The sequence below is a fragment of the Sarcophilus harrisii genome, chromosome 3, assembly GCF_902635505.1.
Source record: "Sarcophilus harrisii chromosome 3, mSarHar1.11, whole genome shotgun sequence".
Lineage (NCBI taxonomy): Eukaryota > Metazoa > Chordata > Mammalia > Dasyuromorphia > Dasyuridae > Sarcophilus > Sarcophilus harrisii.
Window position 1 is genome coordinate 50,041,370 of NC_045428.1, and position 20,903 is coordinate 50,062,272.

Consider the following 20,903-nt stretch of genomic DNA (forward strand, 5'->3'; position numbering starts at 1 on the left):
AAAGACATCAAAGAAAGATGTACAAAAAAGACTTAAAGCTGCTCTTTTTGAGTTGGCAAAGAACTGAAAACTAAGATTGTTCTCATCAATTTGGGAATGACTGAATAAATTATGTCGCTTGAATGTGATATAATATTATTAAGCCTTAAAAATGACAAAAAGGATAATTTTAAAAAATTAGAGAAGACTTATATGAACTGATGAGGGATGAAGTGAACAGAACAAAGGGAAGATTGGTTTCTATAATAAGAATATTAGATACTATACAACAACATTGTAAAAAAACAAACTAATAATTTTGAAAGATATAAGAACTTTGAACAACACAATGATCAACCAAGGTGATTCCAAAGGATTTAAGAAGGTTTTTTTTTTTAATGTCACCCTCTTCTGAACAGAAAGACATTGGACTAAAAATAATATACAAAACTGGACTATATGACTATATGAAAAATGAGATACAAAGTTCTGGACAGGGCCAATGTTAAGAGTTTTGTTTTTCTTGATTGCATATCCATTATAAAAGTTTTGCTTTTCCTCACCCCTCCAACTCTCAACTGGAAAAGGGGTAGGTAGGAGGGAAAAATGTTTGATGATGGAAAAGTTTTAATTAAAAATGAAAACCAAACAAAAATAAAGACATTCATGCAGTTTAAATGGACTTTTTTTCCCACTGTGGAGAGATTAGAAAATGAGTTCATGCTGACAGAATTAAAATTTGTAATTTCTAAAAGCTTTCATGTCCCCATAGTAGTTTTTGTAAGCTTTCAAAATTTTTGCCATGGCAAGTGCCCATGAGTGCTTAAAAGCAATGCCAGCAGAGTTCTGGCAGGTCCTGTGGTTGGAGATGATGATCTCAAAGATTACTTGTAGTTTTCAATCCTATCAGACTAAGTGAAAAAGACTTTAAATTGGGCCTGTATGTCTTTTGTGTAAGGTGGGGAGAGATTCATCACCGGAAAGATGGTCAGCAGAAATTTATTTTTTAAATTATATCACCTCATCAAGACCACTATTTTCATGGGAAAGTATATCCAATCAATAAAATAACAGATTTTTCAAAATAGAACTTGTGTATCCAAATTTGAGAGGCAAGTTCAAGTTCAGAGGGAACTACTTTCAAAAATGTAACCTACAGTCATAAAAGATACAGATCTACATACTAAGAAAATTATTAGTGACAGCAATAACATTAACAATAATAATGGTAGTTATATTTATATAATAATTATGACAGCATTTATTTCTCCTACTATGTTCAAATTACCTCAGACACTTACTAGCTGTGAGACCCTAAACAAGTCATTTAATCTTAGTTTAGTTATTTTCCTCAGTTGTAATATGATGGTAATAAAAGCACCCATCTCATTGAGTTGTTGTTCAGGACCAAATGAAATATTTCTAAAGCACTCAACATAGTGCTTGATATATTGTAGACACTACACAAATACTTATTCCTTTCCTCTTTCTTTCCCATGTGCCAAGCACTGTGGTAATCAAATTATACACACATTATTTCATTTGATCCTCATAGCAGCTCTGTAAGGTGAATGCTATTATTATATCCATTTTACAGCTGAGAAAATTGAGAAGCTATTTGGCTCAAGCAAATCAAGCTTCTTCTCTGGCAGAAGACTTCGAGTCTCATTTTCTTCATCTGTAAAGTGGGAATGAAAATAATATCTGTTGGTCTACTTTATAGAATTGTAAAAATCAAATGAGATGAAGTATTTGTTTTTAAGGGGCTTTGAAAACTATAAAATTTATGCAAATGTGAAACATTTCTGTTATTTAAAAATCTTCAAGTATCCTTAATATTGATGCCTTTAATAAACCTGCCTATTGTTATAATTCACAAATTGTAACTCTAAGATCAGATTTTTATCTACTTGGCTTTCTTAAAGCAGGGTACATCTTTACAATATATCCTTTTTAGAAAGTTATTTTAGGAAAGCATTGGTTGACATAATTAAGAAAACAGAGTATTGTTTGGATCATCTTTGATTCAAAAAATTGCAAGTAGCCTATTGAGTTGCCCTAGGGAAATTAGAATAACTGTTCATAACAATGAAAAATGATGAAAAGAAGTAATCTCTTTTATGTATTACTCTTGAATTTCATTGTTGAGGCTTAGACCTAGCTATGTATGCAGATTGGTACCCAGGGGAATAGCTGAGAAAGTCAAATCTGCAATCACTAATTATGCTTCCATGCATGCCTTTTTGTGAATTATATGGCTTTTATTTTTTTTGAATAAAGGTTCAAGACCTACTGTAGCTCTATGTCTACAAAAATGTAGAAGAAGTGGGACTCTGGAGAGCAATTATTGTTCAAGTAACTTTGGTAAGAAAAAAAAAACACAGCTTTTTCTTTATAAAAGGAGGCCTGGGGAAGTGCATGATTATTCTCAAAAGAATTACTGAGAATTTAAATGTAAATGGTCAGTAACATAATTCACATAAGGAGGTATTTGCATTCCACTTGATCAGTAACTAATGTCTCCTTAAAAACAGACTATTTCTCTTTGGTCTACATTTCAACTTCCCTTAAACTGGGTCAAAATCATAAACACTAGACAATTTTTTGGTTGAGATGGTATGTAAGAACGGGTGAACTACTAAGAAATCCAGCACCTAGGTCAAAGAAAGGTTTCTAGACTGACATTTCATAGCAGGAAGTCAAGTTGAAAATAAATTAGAGTACAGGGAAGACTGAATGGTGGGAGTGGGACACAGTTTATGAACCACTGGTGAGATGTACTTTTTGAGACTTTACCTGACTAGGCTTCTGGGTATCAAGCACATCACAAAGGTGCTATTTTCTGACCTATGTTAAAACTTCTGGGGGGACAGCCCTGCTCTTGGAGATATATCCAGGGCTCCGTGAGCCTCTGGAATAACAAGTAGCACCAGATAAATGATTTACCATATAAAATCACTGGCACAGTGGCTTTTTAAAGGATGTCAGCTCCATAGTTTTTAGATATTTCAGTACTAGCATTATTCAAATGTGCATTTCTAGTTTACATACTGATCACCAGACAAAGACCAATAAAATCCTAGTTATAAAAGAAAGAATAATTGACAATGTTATTTCACTTCTGTCAAATCATTTTGTACTGAATTTGTCAACATCAGGAGTGAATGAATGAATAGTCCAACAAAGTGGAGCTTTCGCTAGCTTGTTGCACCTTAATCACAAATTACCTTCTTGTCCAGCCAGGTCCATCTGGAACCTCAAGAAATACAAATTTCATTCTATTCGACTGAGGCCTATTGAATTTGGTGGCCCTTGAGAATAAACTGTTAACTTTTGTCCACTGAACAAGGGATGGAAAACTTCCCCCTCTCCCATTAAATAGGGTCACTAATTCATTGCAGGAAATGGAGTTAGCAGTTCCTTTGAGTTTTCCTTATTTTTTGAGAGAGAAATATAGAATTTTCCATTCATCAGCTTCTAAAATAAGGGGGGAGTTGTTTAATTTTTTTAAAATACATTTTATTTTTCAATATGGTGGAAAGAATTTATGAGATACTAAAGAATGAGAGAAAATCATACAGATAGATGGGAGAATGAGAAAGTGATGAAAATAGGTGGAAAGATAAACAGAAGTAATGAGATAAAAATCATGAAGAAAAAAGCAATGGGAGACACAAAGAGAGAGATAGGCACACCGTCAAAAAGCCTTAAAAAAACATTGCAACACCTCCCTCCTGTGGGCATTTAGAGTACTGCTATTAAGCAGTGATGTATTTTCACAACTATAGGCATAAGTAGGGATGTAAAACTAGCTAAAATTAAGCCTGGAGCTCCCCATATGTGTAATAGATAATTTTGAACTTTTGTTTTAATCTAGTGTGGATTTATTTTTCATGCACAATCATATAGTCATTCTCTAACAAATATAATATCATAAGGAACTTTTTAATTTTTCCAGAATTCTGGTAAAATTAAGCATTAGGGTTTGACCGGGTTCTTTTCTTTAGCTTTCCAATATTTACTTCTGAAATAATGAGAAAAATATTTCCTTGTTTTCAGTCCTGCTCACTTTGTGCCTCCAATTTTCACATTTTAAAAAATTGCTTTCTTTCCTAGTACTTGCTGGTACCGTTATCACAACAATGACAAAGGGTGGAAGCTTGCACGCGACAGTATCGATCATCAATGTATACAAGGAGGGAAATCTGGCAATTCAGCAAGCTGGCAAGAACATGAGTACCAAGATCACTGTTGTTTGTAAGCAGTGTCCTCTCATTAGAAGAGGTGGGTACATCCCTAAGCCATATAGGGGGCACAGTGGGCAGAGGGCTGAACTGGAGCCAGGAAGACCTGGGTTCAAAACCAATTTAGTTCTCAGCTGTGTGATCCTGGACGAGTCACTTCACTTTTGCTCATCTCTGTAAATTCATCTGTAAAATGGAGATAATAACAGAGGATCAAATGAGATAATAGTTGTAAAAAAAAAAAGTTCTTAGCATCATGCCTGGCACATAGTAAATGCTATATAAATGTTAACTATTATCAATAATTACTAATTATTAATATTTATAAAGTGCTTTGCCAACCTCAAAGTTCTCTATAGGCATTAGCTATTATCAGGTATAACACTACCTGCTCCTGACAATTTTAAATATATTTTAGCAGAATAATAGAACTAGATTGAATTCCCACAGTACAGCAAATTTAAAATGCCCAGAGGAGTTTCTGGTAATATCTGGCAAGCCTCCGATTTATACACATACTTGATATATGGTCAATCTCTCAATCACCAATCAACAGCATTCATTAGCACAATTTAGGTGCTTATGATATAGTAGATACTTAAATATTTATTAACCAACCACAACTAAGTGCTAGGTGCTAAGGGTAAAAAAAATGACACAATTTCTATTTGCAAGCAAAATACATTCTAAAGGAGGAGACAACAAGGACTTACCTAATTATATCCAGTATAAAACTAAAGTTAATAATACAAAAACATTCAAAATAATTTGGGGAAGGAGGGCACTAAATGTTGAGAGTTAGAGGAGAACGGATCAGGAGAGGCTTTATGCATAAAATGTCTGTGTTGCAGTTTATAGTCCGCTGGGGAAGCCGATTGGATTAGATCTCAGAGTGTGAAAGGGGGGAAATGTCCAAAAATTGGGGCCAAATTGGAGAGGTTTTAAAAGCCAAACTGAAGAATTTATCTTATTTTATCTTAGAGGCACTTGATTGAGTAGGGGAGTCACATGGTCGGATTTATACCAAAAAAATCAGCAGTGTGGAAGATAAATAGGAGTAGGGAAGCCTTGGGAATCAGGAAGGTTGTTTAGGATACTGTTGCAATAATTAGGCAAGAGGTGATCAAAGAAAAAACCATGTCTTCTTGCCCTGGAATCCATATGAAGTAAAAAAAAAAAAAAAAAGGATAAGGAAGGCTCCCAGCACACTGCCTAAAGAGGAAATGAAAGAATAAGCACAGTTTTTTGGTTTTACATTGTTATTATTATACATGTTGTTCTTCTGGTTCTGCTCATTTCATTCTATGTCAAATAAGGAGGTTAGACAAGATAGCTATTAATCTAAATCTATGTAGAGGTACCTATTCAGAGAGCTCTCTAACTATAATTATTGATTGAATGGTGAATACAGTAACTACCAAAAAAATCAAATATTGCATTAAGGTATTCAGAAAAAAATTACATCTCATAATTTCACTTTTGTACCTTGCAGGTTTAAATTACATCATCATGGGTCAGGTAGATGAAGATGGACGGGGGAAGATCACACCAAACAGCTTTATCATGAATTTCAAGATGAAGAATCAAAAGATCCTGAATGCCTTGAAAAATAAACGCTGTTAAAGAAGAATGATATCAAATAAAGCTGCATTCCAGTATATCTTCTGAAAGATCTATTTTCATTCAATAGAAGGAAATCTTTACAATTAAATACTGAGCATTCCCAAAAGATCAGCTTGATAGCTCGAAACCTCACTTAATAGCGATGGAAATTCTATGCACAGTCATTGAGGCACAGATCTGATTACCAACCTTGAGACAAGCTGCAGTAATTCCGTGAACTGAAATGTATGAAGTTCTGAAAACTTGGAAGCTATTAATTTATACATCTTGGTAAAAGGAGCTCTTTGAGAAATGAATTTTGTGAGGATGTGAAAGGGAAGATTTATATAAGTGCAATATTTATAGTGATATGATTTTTAACTTTTAGCTTTTGCTCCGAGTTTTTATATTGTTTTCCTGCATTTTTATCTATGCTTAATAAAATATTTTAAAATAAAATGTAGCAGTCATTATGTTTATTCTATAGTAAGCTGGGCATGCTAGGCATAAACACAACATGCTTTTTGTAATCCACATGGAGCGTCAAGTTTTTGTGGGATTCATGTACTTAAAAATTCCATAAAGGATTAACATTTTATTTATTTTTCCAACTAGACTTATGATTTCATTGAGGATAAGATCTCAATGTGGAATAACTCTCTACCAATGCAAATAAGCTGATTAATCCATTTGTAATAACTGAAGATCAGACTCCCTCTCTACCTGCTCGATCCATCCAATCCTGGAGTGCTCAAAAGGCTGTTTACTCCATTTGTAGATGTGTATTATATTCGGATAGACTTCTTTCAAGTTCAGCATTTAATATACTCAGACCCTTCAGGATTTTCAGGATGGGATCCAGACATAGTAATTCATGGTCTTCAGATAATTTTCTCTTTTCTGATCACTTCTGTTCCATTCCTGACTTTTTTCTCATCTCTGCTATTCGTGCCAGCCTTGTCCTTTTACTTTTTTTTTTTTTTTTTTTTTGCAGACCTATTGGTGATTTCCAGCTGTGGACCTGCTTTCAATTCTGTTTCTGAATTGAAAATGAAAAGTCTCAGGTAAAAATAGTCTCTTAAATAGGCAGGGATCGGATATATATTCTGCTAAGGCATATCTATATATTTAAAACAAAGGTTCAAGGAGAAATCTATCCTAACATGATGCACATCCACAAATGGGAGTAAATAAGCTTTTAAGCACGCCAGCACTGGACAGGTAGAGCAAGTAGAGGGGAAGTCCCATCTGCAGTTATTACAAATAGATTAATCAGCTTCAATAATCATCTACCTGATCCTCAATTGTGTCTCACAATTTCATTTTTCCAAGAAGTATTATTTCCAATGAATTCTGACCCATCTATCCAAAAGTGCTGTTCTTGAATCAAAAACACAATCCAAATCAGCCTCAGCTCAAGTGAGGATTATTCACATTCACTAAAGAAGGATGAAATACACCTATTGCTATATGAAGGACTGTTAGAATACAGTAGCTAGTTGTTTGCTCCTATTTTGACTCAATTAGATAATGCTTCTAAAGACAGAAAAAGGAAAACATTTAAACTACAGCATAAGAAGTTTTAGGCTAAAGACTTTTCTAATAAGATTTTTAAATATCATAACGATTTTTAAGAGTGAAGATAGGGGGGAGCAGATTCTCCTTCTTGGTAAGCCTTGGTAAACCTGGGAAGATTTTCATGTATTTTTTCCTGGTGGAGGATGGACTAAGTGACTTTCCTAAAGCTAAAATATATACTCTAAAGAATGCATATGGCAGGGGTGGGGAAAACAAGCCTACCTGTCAAATATGTGATTAACTGAGACGGTTCTTTTTTTAAACCCACATTTACCTCCTACACAAGCCTGCTGTTATGCTACTTGTACTACTGTTATTTGATTTACATCAGAAATAATGAATCCTGTGAAGATAGTTATTTTTAAAACATGTAACTACCACAGTTTAAAATTTGCCCTCAAATTCTCTTTGTGTCATTCATTTGGAGTATCTCTTCCACATCAGAATCCTGTAAACATCCACAGAAGCTAGCAAGATCATAAAGTTGCCAAACTAATGATGGCACTGTCATGACCAAAATGATTTATTTTTCTTTCTAAACATTCAGGTCCCAACTCTATAACAATTCCTGTCTCACAGACTACTTCTGATCAGTCATGTTTCTTTTAAAACAAGAAAAGTGAAGTAGACCCTCCTTCTTTAACCTGTCTTTAAACATAGTGCTTTATTTGGAATGGAAAGACAAAGCTTGAATGGTGGGAAAAAGCTAATGAGACCAAAAAAAATCCCTCAAACCTTAAAGTTCAAACAAGACTGAGATACTGATACAAATGTGTTAATATTTGCTCTATAAGCAAAACTGGAAAGAACCTAAAGGTCCTATGATCCAATGACTGGTTAGTAAGTGTCTTATAATAGGTTACAGAAAACTTTTGCTTCTGAGAATTTCCTGGTAAATGGTGAAAGACAAACAGAGCTGGGTCAAGCTTAAAATGATCAAGTACAATTGTAAGCTGACAATTGATACTGTCCCTGTTTTGTAATGTATTGACCCATCAAAAATGCCACTTGGGGTAGAACTGGAACGTGTTTAAGCTTCTCTTGGACATTTCAGATACTGTGGCTATAACTAATATAATTATGCAATAAATGCTCAATGCTAATGAATCAATAAGTACTTAAGCGCCCACTATATATCAGGCTAGGCAGTGAAGACACAAAAATAAAAAGGAAGCCATCCCTCCCCTCAAGAATCATTCAAGCTATTGGGGAAATGATATGAATATAACTATTCTACACAAAATTTATTCAAAATAAATACAAGGTAAAAGTTAGGGATGAAGTACTAGTGGAGGGATGGGAGTAGAGGAAAAAATGAGCAGTACTTGAGCAGAATGTTGAAGGAAACAAGAGGTGGGCATGAAGGAGTATATTCCAGGCCTGGGGAATAATGGGTACAAAGACATGAAAACAGGGTGATGGCGTGCCATATGTGAGAAACAACAAGATTACATTGGCTGGACCACAGAATGCAGGAAGAGCATAATTAGTTTGGGGAATAGTTAGAAGGATCAAGGCCTTTTGTGGCCAAAGGGAGCTACTGGAGCCTATACAATCAGAGGTTCATTTGAAGAAATCATTTTGGCAACTATATAGAGAAGAGATGAGGGAGGAGGACCAATTAGGAGGTTTTTCAATAGTCCAGGCAAGAGGTGATGAGAGCTCGTACCAGGGTGGTTGTCCTTTATTAAATATGAGAGAAAGGAATATAGAAATGGAAGATCTGACAACTTATTTTATATGTAGGGTGAGAAGTCTAACATAAAGCCAAGATTACAAAATTAGGAGACTAGAAGGATGCTGCTGCTCTTGACAGAAATGGGGAACTTATAAAGAAGGAGAGATTGGTGGGGAAGGTTTATTTTAGAAGTATTGAGTTTGAGATGCCAATGGGACAACTGTTTGGAACATCCCATAGGCAGTTATAGATATGTGACAAGCGCTCAGGAGAATTCTATAACATAGCAGTGTATTTATATAAAATATTACAGTGAAGTGGTCAATATCTCAAGGCGAGTCTATGATGAGATTGTAATTTATACTGAATAGCAAGCCATGCTGTGTATTGAAATAACAGTCAGAATTCTTCCTGTCCCTTTTTTAGAAATGTGTCTAAGAGGGCAGAATTAAAAGTATTACATCCAGCATAGCACAATCAATAACAACTGGTTTCAAGAAAACACAATCTTGTTGAAAATGCAGCTGGGCCATTGACTAAATAATGTATTAGCAGAATCTCAGAACTGGAAGGGTCCTTATAGTCCAACATCTACAACACACATAAAGTGGTTTCTCAGCAATGGTTTTGAAGACCATTGCTTCTCCAGTAAGAGGCAACTGATAGTTTCCAAAAGTAGTGTCTTCTAGTATAACTGAGAGAAGTTTTGGTTCACATGAAGCTGATCAGGCCTAATCCCACTTCTCTCAAAAACCCTTTGACTATCTGACACAGTTAAATTTTGGACACAGTTAAATTTTGAATTCATCATTTTCCTGGTTTTCCTGTTTTGAATGATTTCCAGTTTATCAATGGCCTTTTAAAAATGTATGATGGGATTTGTTACAAATTATTAACAAAGTTGTACTGAAATCACCTATTTCTAAGCAATTTAATATGGTCTGTACACAATAATCACTAAATGAAAAAATGTTTGAATGACGGTGATTAGAAGAAACTACAATGGTAGTTCCTGATAAAGCTGTTACTGATATCTGTGTATGCTTGTTATTACAAAGTTAATTAAGCAAAAAAAAATTACAATTATATTTTTCCCTATTTTCCTATTTTTGCCTCTTTTTTACCTTTTTGCCTCCTATTTTTACCTATTTTGCTTCTTCAGATAATCAAACCAATAATTTCAAACAGAATGAGTTTATAAATTTGATTCAATTTAACAAGTATTTAAGTATCTGTTCTGTGCAAGGCAATGCCTTAGAAATGGGGACTACAAAGAAAGAAGTCAGACCATCTCTGCCCCAAGGAACTTATGTTCTTCTGAAGGTATATGTACAAAGAGAAGGACAACACAAGATAATTGGAGGGAAGAAAGAACACCAACAACTGAAAGAATAATACAAAACTTTGTTGAGGAAATAGTACCTGAATGGACTCCAGCAGATAAAAATTCTAAGAGGTAAAGATGAGGTTGGTATGCATTCCAAGTATGAAGATTAGCAGGCAGGTAAGGGAGAGAGATGGAATGTCAATTTAAAGGAATAACTGACTTCGTTACCCAAACTGGCTAGAAAAGAGCTTATTAAATAGAATGAACATTTATTTCAGTTTGTATCATTGTTCAAGATAATAATGATGCTGATGGAGATTCAGCTATAAGTACATAAGTACATCAATTAAACAGTAAGATTTAAGGCATCTTTAAAAAATGTTTTTGGCTTAAAATTTTAATATATAATTCATGCTGAATGATCAGATGATCAGCCATGGATTCACAGTTGTCTTTAGGATAGGATATTAATTCCTTTTATCAGACACTAATATAAAGCCTTACACAATTTTTGGAAACTTTCTCTCTAGCAAACTACCATGTGAGAAATGATTGATGATTCATTCTAAATAACAGAAGAATCAAAAGGGAGAATAAGGAGACCTATCTTATTTTTTGAGAGAGTAAGTAAAACATATGTGACAATTTAGAGTCTAGAACATCTTAATGTTGAAATTACCCAAAGTGTTTTGAGAAGGCAGCATAGCATTGTAGAAAGATGCGGGACCTCGAAACAGAAAACCTGAATTCAAGCATGTCTCCACCCCTAATTGGCTAAGTGATTTTGGATAAACCTCTTGGCCTTTCTAAAGCAGTTTCATGCTCTTTTTTCTTTGTATACCCTGCACTTAGCTCAGTGCTTTCTATAATTAATAAATGTTGAATCTGTAAAATTGTGATAATACCCCTCTCTCTTCAAAAGATGGTGTCAAGAATGAACTTTGTCAATTGTAAAGCACTACATAAATGTCAGGATTTCTTTTTCAGTACTAACCCACATATACAGTCATATTTGTAGAAGAATAGGTCTACCATATTATCAGACTAAAAAATTGCTGAGGAATGCAAGATGATGGGTCTAGAACTGTTTGTAACAATAGAAAAGAGCCAGGTAAAGTTGACAAACACACGTTGGGTATGTGTGTTGGGGAAGGGGGAGTGGTTCTTAGTCTGAAACCCAAGAAAATACCAACTTGTGAAACCAGAATACTAACTTCAGGAATGGATTCCAGACAAATAGCCAATAACCTCTAGCTACTTGACCTCAATTTTAAATTTGAATCAAATCTGGCCTGTTTACTGACATCATATAGTATAATAAAACAGTACCTTACATATATTTTTCATTACATTATTTAATTTCTTCAAAGTATTATCATTTTCACTTAGTTTTATTTCTTTTCTGCTTTCCAAGTACATTTGAATACAACTGGTAAACATCATGCCAATGTATAATCCAAAGTCAAATTTTATTATTTTTTTCTTACAATGCTATCATTCAAAATATACTCCCTTAAGTAATTCATGCACACACTAGGTGCTCAATAAGTATCTTTTTTTTTTACTATATATTATTTTTGCAATAAATGAAAATCCTGATATTAAATCCCAAATGGGATGTGCATAATTTTATAGTAGACAAAATATATAATTTTACAATAAATATTTTATAAGAATTCACCCCAAAGAGGGAGCACTTACAGTTTAGTAATTCCATTAAAAAAGAAAAAAAGAAAAAACATATTATACCTAAAACCTCTATTTTGTGATCCCTGGATCAATAATGCTTATAGACCTAAGGCTACCTGCACCCTATGTCCATAAGACTAACTAACATTCAAGTGAGAAGATTATGTTTAACTTCCACTTAACGGAAATCCCACCCTTCAATTCTATGGCAGGAGTACAACAGATTAAAAAAAATTAATTATATTCTCTACAAAACACAAAATAACCAAATATATTATACTCTTCAGCAAAAAAAGAAAAGAACATTTTCCATTATAAACAGGAAGAATAATTTTCAAATACGCACAAAGTCATACTTGTTGAAGCTATGTTAAACTGCATAAAATATTTTGATATTTAACACAATAAATCAAAGATAGTTCAAATATAAAATATGCCTCTGCAATAAATATTGTTGGAAAAGCAGATTCTCTTTGTTCACAGAAACAAAAATTATATTGTAACTAAAAAGAAAACCACTCGAAACCCTTAATTTTTGGTTTTAGTTTTAAAAGTTCTAGGAGCTTTCCCCAGATTAAAGAAAATGATTACAATAGCCCAAATAAGCTGAATTCCTAAAAAATGAATACTAAACTCAGCTATATCATGCTAATTTTTTACATTCTTAAAATCAATACTTCCACATTTCATATGTATCTCACAGAGTAAGATCAATCCACATTTACTTTTAAGTATTTGATATAGCTTGTGAACAACGGATATGTCACAATTATCTCCCCTCCCCCCAAAAAACAAGAATGAGAAAGTAAAGCAAAAAGTTAGAAAATTCTGTCTGCTAAATTACTCCTACTAAAATCCATGTTCAGTAAATTTTTAAAACTATATACATATTTCATATAATATACATAATTAACCTGTAAGTCTGTAAAGAATGGCTTTGACATTATTTCTACATTCCAACCCATACCTTAATAAATTTAGTTGCAAATTATATAAATATTCATGGCATAGAAATAAGTTAATTTCTTGGGTAAAACATAGCATATTTAGAAGTCCGAAAGCCAAGTAAGTCCCTTATTTCATTTCGGAATTTTGATAGATCTTGGCGTAATTCATTGAGATTTTCTACAGTTGCTTGATCTGTGCTTTGCATCTTCTGTCTCATGGAAGTTAAATAACGGTGGACTAAGCAACACATCACTTTTTGGTAGTTTTCATCTCTTTTTTGTTTCAGGTTTCTCCATTCCTTTAAAATAAAAAATAATATATCTCTACTAGTGATAGTTATTTATATTAATGCAAACAAAATATACTTCTAAATTTTGCTGACAATCTTCAAAAATACAAACATATAGTCCCATAAGTTTAAATACTTTTATCCATTCTTGATCCATTATGCTCCTGTAACTACGTGTAGTCATTTCACAGTCTTTCAAATTTGTTTATTTCAAACTAATTTGTGGAAATATGAAACTATGGTAATTAATGTGAAATCACTGCAACATTTCCTAAATTATTTATTCAAAGAAAATAAATCCTTTCCTTTAGTATATAATTTGCTTGCACTATTTAAAATTTCTTTTTGCTTTAAATGGAAAAAAATTATGTACTCAGAAAATATAAAAAATTTACCCCCAATTTGAAATTTAAAAATAGGCTTTAAAATATTGAAATTGTAAATTATTTTGCCTTCATGGCATTTTATTAGCAGAGTCTAAATTTAAATGAGACTTTTTAGGCTGAATCTAAATTTGCGCAATTTCTTACCTTTAAACTGTTTTGCCGCTTGACTTTGCCCTTTGATGTATGAGAGCAAATCCACTTACTGAGACTACTTAGTAGATAGCAAATGGTCTTGGGAGAAGGAATAATATTGAAAGGCGGAGGTAGTGTACATTTGTCATCAAAGTAGCTAAGCCACAACTTAGCACGGGCAAATTTCCATTCTTTGTCTTCATGGTTCTATAATATAAGGCACATGAAAAATACTGTTGAAAAATATATGTTAAAAACTCTATATGTAGCTTTAAACAATAAAATTCTTCTAACACATTAAAGAACATAATTTTACCTCATTACTATATACTATGGTATAGAAATTCATAGCAGACATTATTTATATTGTAAAAAAAATCTATAAATGATAAAATGCTATAGCATTCTAAAATTAATGACCACAACAATCAAGGTTAAAATGACATTGTCATATTTTTTAACTTTTTTGTTTCCTGACATATTTTCTACATTTAATATTAACTGAGAAATACAAAAATACTTTTTTAGAGTTATGGAACACTTACTGCTATCAGCTGAAAGCTTTTATGAAGCATGGCAACTAATAATTTGGTAAGAACGATAACAACCACGACATTGTATGTGCCAACAATAACAGCTCCAACAAAAGACTGTAATTCTTCACCGTAGCTAAATCTTGTGACAAAGATTGCTACATGTGCTAAAGAAAAAATATACCAAAACAAAGCAAAGCAAGTGCCAATAAACCTGAAAAGACAATAAAATTTCTTGTTAAACAAAACAGTAAAATAAGTAAATCACTTCTATCAAGAACATTTAAAGAAAATGTTAGTATTCTAAGAATAAATACTCAATAAATGAAGTATACACAAATCTTATTCTGGTTTACTCAAACAATTAGAGATGTATGCTTTGCTTTAAAACAACAAAATACTTGGAAATTTGGAATTACAAGATAAATGATTCCAATAAAGTTTCTTGTAGAATCCATAATAATTTTAAATTTATAATTTAAATTTATTTAATAACAATTTAAATTGTTATTTAATTTAAATTTAAATATTTAATTTAACATTTTAATAAATTTAAATAACATATTTAATTTATATTTATTTATAAATTTAAAATAACAAAATCCCTTGGATGATTTAAAATTATTTCATTTGTAGATTCAATTTTCAAAAATATATTTATAATGTGAAATCTGATTTGTTACAGAATATGTTCACAAAAGCAGATCACAATTACCTTAAAATGCTATAAATTTACTATAAAATTGTCTTACAACTTCATAAAACTTTGCATGATTCTACCAATCTAAGGAATCATTTCTCATTTAGAGATTAATTTTAAGGCTTAATTACAATTAAGATTTTATAATGGTTCTGGCCTAACACTTCAGTCCAGGAATTTTCCAAGACATCTGTAAATAGCATTTACTCCTTCCCACAAACTTCAAATATATTAACTAATAGAAATGGTATGGTCGCAAATTAATTTTCCTTCTTTTCTTAAAAAAAAATACCAAGAGCTGATTTTAATCCATTTGCGAACTTAAAACGTTGAATTTATTATTACATACATCCATAATTTTTATGGAGCTTAAGCAAAAAAGATGAAAAATATAGTGCCTTGAACCCGGCAGTATTTGAACTCATGTGATCTATGTTTAAAATAAGTTAATTTTTCTTTTAAAAAAAATCCAGTTTTGCTTAGTTCAAACTGAGTCCTTAGAGAGCAGGAATAAACTGGTTTGTAAAAGATAAAGGAAAAATATCCCACTATAACAAAAATATCTTCCAACCCACAGTAACCACAACCAATCCTCCAACCCTTAGTAAGGGTCTTGAATGTAGGAAATATTAATTAATTTTAAAACTTGTTAATTTTTCTAAGACAGCCAGCTGCTACAGCAGAGAGAGCACTGGTCCTGGAGTCAGGACTCATCTTCATAAGTACAAATCTGGTCTCAGACACTCACTAGACATGTGACCCTGGGCAAATCACTTAGTTCTGTTTGCCTCAGTTTCCTCATCTATAAAATGAGCTGGAGGAGAAAATGGCAAACACTCCAGTATCATTGCTATGAAAATCCCAAATAGTGTCAACAAGAGACAGATGTGACTGAAAACAACTGAATAACAACACTTTTTCTGAGGTTATCAGTTATACAGTGAGTATTCACTGAGCTCTCACTTAAAGACTGTCTTGTTTCCCCAGGACATTTCTGTGACAGACAGACAAAGACTATGTATAAATTCTCTTTCTTTCTGAAGCTTTTAGATTTAATGGAAAAGGTGACTTTTTTTAAGCTGAGGCAATTGGGGTTAAGTGACTTGCCCGGGGTCATACAACTAGGAAGTTTTAAGTGTCTAAGGTCACATTTGAACTCAGGTCCTCCTGACTTCAGGGCTAGTGCTCCAACCACTGTGCCATTGAGCTGCTCTGAAAAGGTAACTCATTTTTTAAAAAAATTCCTAAAAATAAGTCATATGTTGGTTCCTTTTGGTACTTTGCTATAGGAGATAAGTGAAGAAAACAATCTACACTATTAACTCAGTTTTTCTGAGGAGAGGGGAAATCAAAGGATTTATATCATCAGTTCAAAAACAGGAGAATACTATTTAAGGGATAAATGGTTTTCATTACAGGTTGCTTTTGAGGTTTTTTTTTTCCCCAGAAGTCAATGGGGATGGAGCCAAGAAAGTGGAGAAAAGGCAAGCATTCACCTGAGCTCTTCCAGATTCTCCTCCAAAGAACTTTAAATAACACCTCAAAACCCATTCTAGAGCAGCAGAACCCACAAAAGGATGCAGTGAAACAATTTTCTAGCACACAATCACTAGAAGATCAGCTGAAAAGGTCTATTTTCCCAGGTGAGAATGAAGTACGGGCCACAGCACAAGAAAACAACAGGAGGCCTTGGGGGAGGAGAATGTGACTGAAGCTGCAGCAGTAGCTTCTGGAGCTCTCAGCCCATCCACTGGAAGGGGATCAGACAACTGGTAAGAAGGATATTACAGCCTTTTTGCTAGCACTGAGTGCAGGACTCTTACATTACTGATACCTGGCCCCAGGTCACTTTCCTGGGTCTAAATCCTAGGCAAGAAAGAGCACTAGAACACCTGTTGCCCCAGGGAAATGGGCACCTGGTCACAATTCCAGGGCAGAAAAGAGTCTTTGTGTTCACTCACAGACCAGGGCACAGGCTAAGAGAATAGTAAACATACTTCTTTTCAGATCATACTACCTTTCAAGAACTTAAAGCATATAAATGCCCAGAACTAGCTCTGAAAATAGCAGCAAAAAACCCCTGAAGCTTGGGCTAGTCCCTTCTCTATCGGGAGCAGAGCCCAACTTTAATATAAAGTTAAAAGTCAAAAAACAAGTTGGAAAAAAATGAGCAAAAATATTTTAAAAATAGAAAGTTATTGTGATGATAGGGAAGAGCAAAATACATACTCAGAAGAAGATAGCAAAATCAAAACAGCTACATCCAAAGGACCTCAAAGAAAAGATCTCAGGCCCCAAAAGAATTTCTAGAAGATCTCAAAAATGATTTAAAAAACCAAATAAGATATGTAAAAGAAACATTGGGAAAGGAAATGACAGTGATACAAGAAACCATGAAAAAGAATGCCTTAAAAATAGAACTGGTCAAATGGCAAAGGAAGTTCAAAGGTTCAATTAAGAAAATCATTCTTCAAAAATTAGAATTGAACAAGCTAATGATTCCATGAGACACCAAGAAATAATCATATGACAAATTGCTCTATTTGATGAGAGAATGTAAATTAAAACAACTCCAAGGTACCAAGGTATCTCACCCATCAGACTGGCTAAAATGACAGAAAAGGAATAGGACAGATGTTGGAGGGGATATGAGGAAATTGAGACACTAATACATTGTTGGTGGAGTTGTAAACTAACTCAACCCTTTTGTAGAACAATTTGGAATCATGTCCAAAAAAACTCAAAATCATGCATACCCTTTGACCCAGCAATACCACTATTAGTTATTTCAAGAAGATAAAAACCAGACAGGAAAAAAATCTACATGTACAAAAACATTTACAGCAGCTCTTTTTGTGGTGGTAAAGAATTGGAAATTGAAGAGATGCCCATTAATTGAGGAATGGCTGACTAAGTTGAGGTAAGTATTTGTGATAGAATATTATTGAGGTGTTAGGTGAAATGATAAGCAGGATGATTTCATAAAAATTTAGACAGACTTACATGAACTGATAACAAAGTGAATTGAGCAGAACCAGGAGCACAGTGTACATAGTAACAGCAAAATTGTGATAATCAACTATGAACAACTTAGCTATTCTCAGCAATACAATGATCCAAGACAATTCCAAAGACTTATGAAGAAAAATGCTATTCAACTCCAGAGAAAGAATTGATGGAGTCTGAATGGAGAATAAAGTATACTTTTTTGAGGTATTTTTTACTCTGTATCTTCCTTTACAATATGACTAACATGAAAATATATTTTGCAAGACTACCCACATGAAATCTCTATCCAATTGCTTGCCATCTTAGGAAGCAGGAAGAGGGGAAAGAGCAAGAATTTAGAACTCAGAATTTTTAAAAACAAATATTGAAAATTGCTTTTACATGTAATTAGGGGGAAAATAAGTATTAAATAAATTATTTTTAAAAGAAATAAGCCAACAACTTACGAATGGAATGTGTCATTGCTTTGCTGTTCACAGAAGATTCCAGCACAGTCCTTCTGTTCTTGAGGACCTGTATAGCCTTTGTCATATAGTTGGGTCAGTCCAATTGTGAAGGAAAACAAGACGAGGAGAAACATCCCAAGAAATTTTCCAAAGTCTTGCAACATTTGCCCCATTGAAATCTATGGAAGACATAAAAATGAAATTTTATAACTAAAGCTACAATAAATTAGAAAATATCAAATGATTAGATAATAGTCCACAAATGATGAGAAGAAATGGCATGATATAGAGACTGCTTATCTCTTTCCACAAGAGTTGTGTGACATCCAGCAACCAAAAATCCATTCCAGTAAATTCCACTTTGGTTTTATCAAATAGACTAAGGGCCAAATAAATGTTGGGTTTTTGTGACTACCTATCCTATTTTACTAGAAACAGAATCAGTTCTATAAAGAATAATATTGCCATAGGATTCCAGTTTTGCTTAGTTCAAACTGAGCCCTACAAGATAAAGAATAAAACATGAAGGGGAAATAACCACAACCAATTTTCTAACCTTTAGTAAATTCTTTGAGATAGGGGCTAGCTTTTAGATTTGTTTCCCTAGCACTTAATACAGAGATAGACAATCAGCAAGTGCTTAATAAATGCTATTTCATTTACATATTCATTCAAAATTTGTACAAAAATTGTCCTAGATATCAGAAAACTAAGAAAAAATTGAAATACCCCTTCTTAAGACTAACCCATTCCCACAAACTCACTTTTGTAGGTTTGATCCAGTTTCTCTACAGAAGAAACAGCCAGAATAGTAACATTTATACAGCTGACCCTAGATCTGATCTAATTGTGATCGTCTAAGTAAAACTTTTTTAATAAAATTAAATTGGATGCCTCTCATTTGAGATGTATTAATTCTTTCAGGGTAATAAAGGGCCATTACTAACATATAAACTTTAATATTGTACATATTCTGCTGGTTCTTCAATTCAACAAGCTTTCAGTATCCAATATGTGTCAGATCCTAGCCAGTGCTAGGAATTGGGAATAAAAAAACAAAAAATCAAATAGCTCCTTTCTCAAAGAACTTACATTTGTCTAGGCCTGAAAAAAAAAACAAGTAAAGACTAAATAATGAGGGAGCAGGGATATGATGAGATGAATGGGATGAATGAGAGCTCAGTGAGGCACCAAGTGGAGCAGTGGATAAAGTGCAGAGCTTAGAGTCAATAAGACTCAAGCTCAAATCTAGCCTCAGACACTTCCTGTAAGACGCTGAGCAAGTCACCTAACCTCTGCCTGCCTGACTATCCTCAGCTGTAAAATGGAAAAAATAACAGAACCTACCTGACAGTTAGGTTGTGATGAAGCTCAAATGAGACAATATTTGTAATATACTTAGCACAGTGCCTGAGACATAGTAGGTGCTATATAAATGTTTATTTCTTCCTTTCTTCCTTCCCACTAGTAATCAGTGGGATCAAGAAAGACCCTCCTATACAAGATAACACATGAGGCTCACTTGATTATAATAAGATTATAAAATAATCTCATATAGCTAATATCACAAATAGGCAGTCCCCATTTTATGCATGGGAGATATTAAAATTTTTATTTATAAATAAGCTTGGAATGAAAAATAAGCTTTTCTATCAAAGTAATTACTATAAAAGATTTTGGGGGAGGTTGGAAATTATTTCCCCCACTCATTAGCATATTTAGTATGACAGGGAAAAATTAAAATAGATTAAGGAGATAAGAAGATGTTAATATGTGAAATTCAGTACAAATACACACGATTCTACCCCTTTTATCCTTTTATGAAGTGCAAAGTTTCCTTGATTAAAAACAGAATGTAAATAGGCACTGGTTGGCTAAAGGCTAACCATCTACCTAGAGACCTTTTAAAAACTAAGATTTGTAAAGGGTGAAGAAAGGAACAGATATATAGAACATAATCCCTTAGTCTCTTATCCCAAATTCACCTCCCATTCAGCCATGATGTGCAGACAAGTTAAGTGTTCAATAGGAGGGAAGAAGGGATGGAGGAAGAGAGAGACAGAAAGAGAAAGAAAAGACAAACATAAAAAGATCAAAACAGAAAGGAAAAGAGGTAGGAGGGAGAGGGAAGGAAAAAAAAGGAAGAAAGGAAATGAGAGAGATGACAGAAGAATGGAGAAGAGAAAGGGAGAGATAAGGGAAAGAAGGTACAGACAAAGAGCCAGTAGGTGAGAAGTAGTTTCAAGGAATCTCAGAACCCCTACAACAAAAAGAGAGCTGGCTCTGGATTTATGGGAGAGCCATTTCTGGCTACCGAGAGAAATCAACCCAGAGACATCAGCTGAGCAACTTGCCCAGCTGAG

General features: G+C 33.5%; 2 protein-coding genes across 3 annotated transcripts in view; one reads left to right on the forward strand and one right to left on the reverse strand.

The window, feature by feature from the left end:
• The window catches only part of PCOLCE2 (procollagen C-endopeptidase enhancer 2), an 82,126-nt gene extending 75,847 nt beyond the window's left edge, over window positions 1-6,279 (forward strand). Inside the window, exons 7-9 of the mRNA XM_003766115.4 lie at window positions 2,260-2,343; window positions 4,096-4,263; window positions 5,716-6,279. Of these exons, the coding sequence (XP_003766163.1) occupies window positions 2,260-2,343; window positions 4,096-4,263; window positions 5,716-5,846 (383 nt within the window). The 3' untranslated portion in view covers window positions 5,847-6,279. The remainder of the gene's footprint in view (window positions 1-2,259; window positions 2,344-4,095; window positions 4,264-5,715) is intronic.
• Window positions 6,280-11,858: 5,579 nt separating this feature from the next.
• TRPC1 (transient receptor potential cation channel subfamily C member 1) overlaps window positions 11,859-20,903 on the reverse strand; it is a 65,404-nt gene continuing 56,359 nt past the window's right edge. For both annotated transcript variants that reach the window (XM_031957814.1, XM_031957815.1), the window contains 4 exons: window positions 18,541-18,719; window positions 14,398-14,599; window positions 13,865-14,059; window positions 11,859-13,343 (listed from right to left, as the gene is read on the reverse strand). In XM_031957814.1, the coding sequence (XP_031813674.1) occupies window positions 13,116-13,343; window positions 13,865-14,059; window positions 14,398-14,599; window positions 18,541-18,719 (804 nt within the window). In that variant the 3' untranslated portion in view covers window positions 11,859-13,115. The remainder of the gene's footprint in view (window positions 13,344-13,864; window positions 14,060-14,397; window positions 14,600-18,540; window positions 18,720-20,903) is intronic.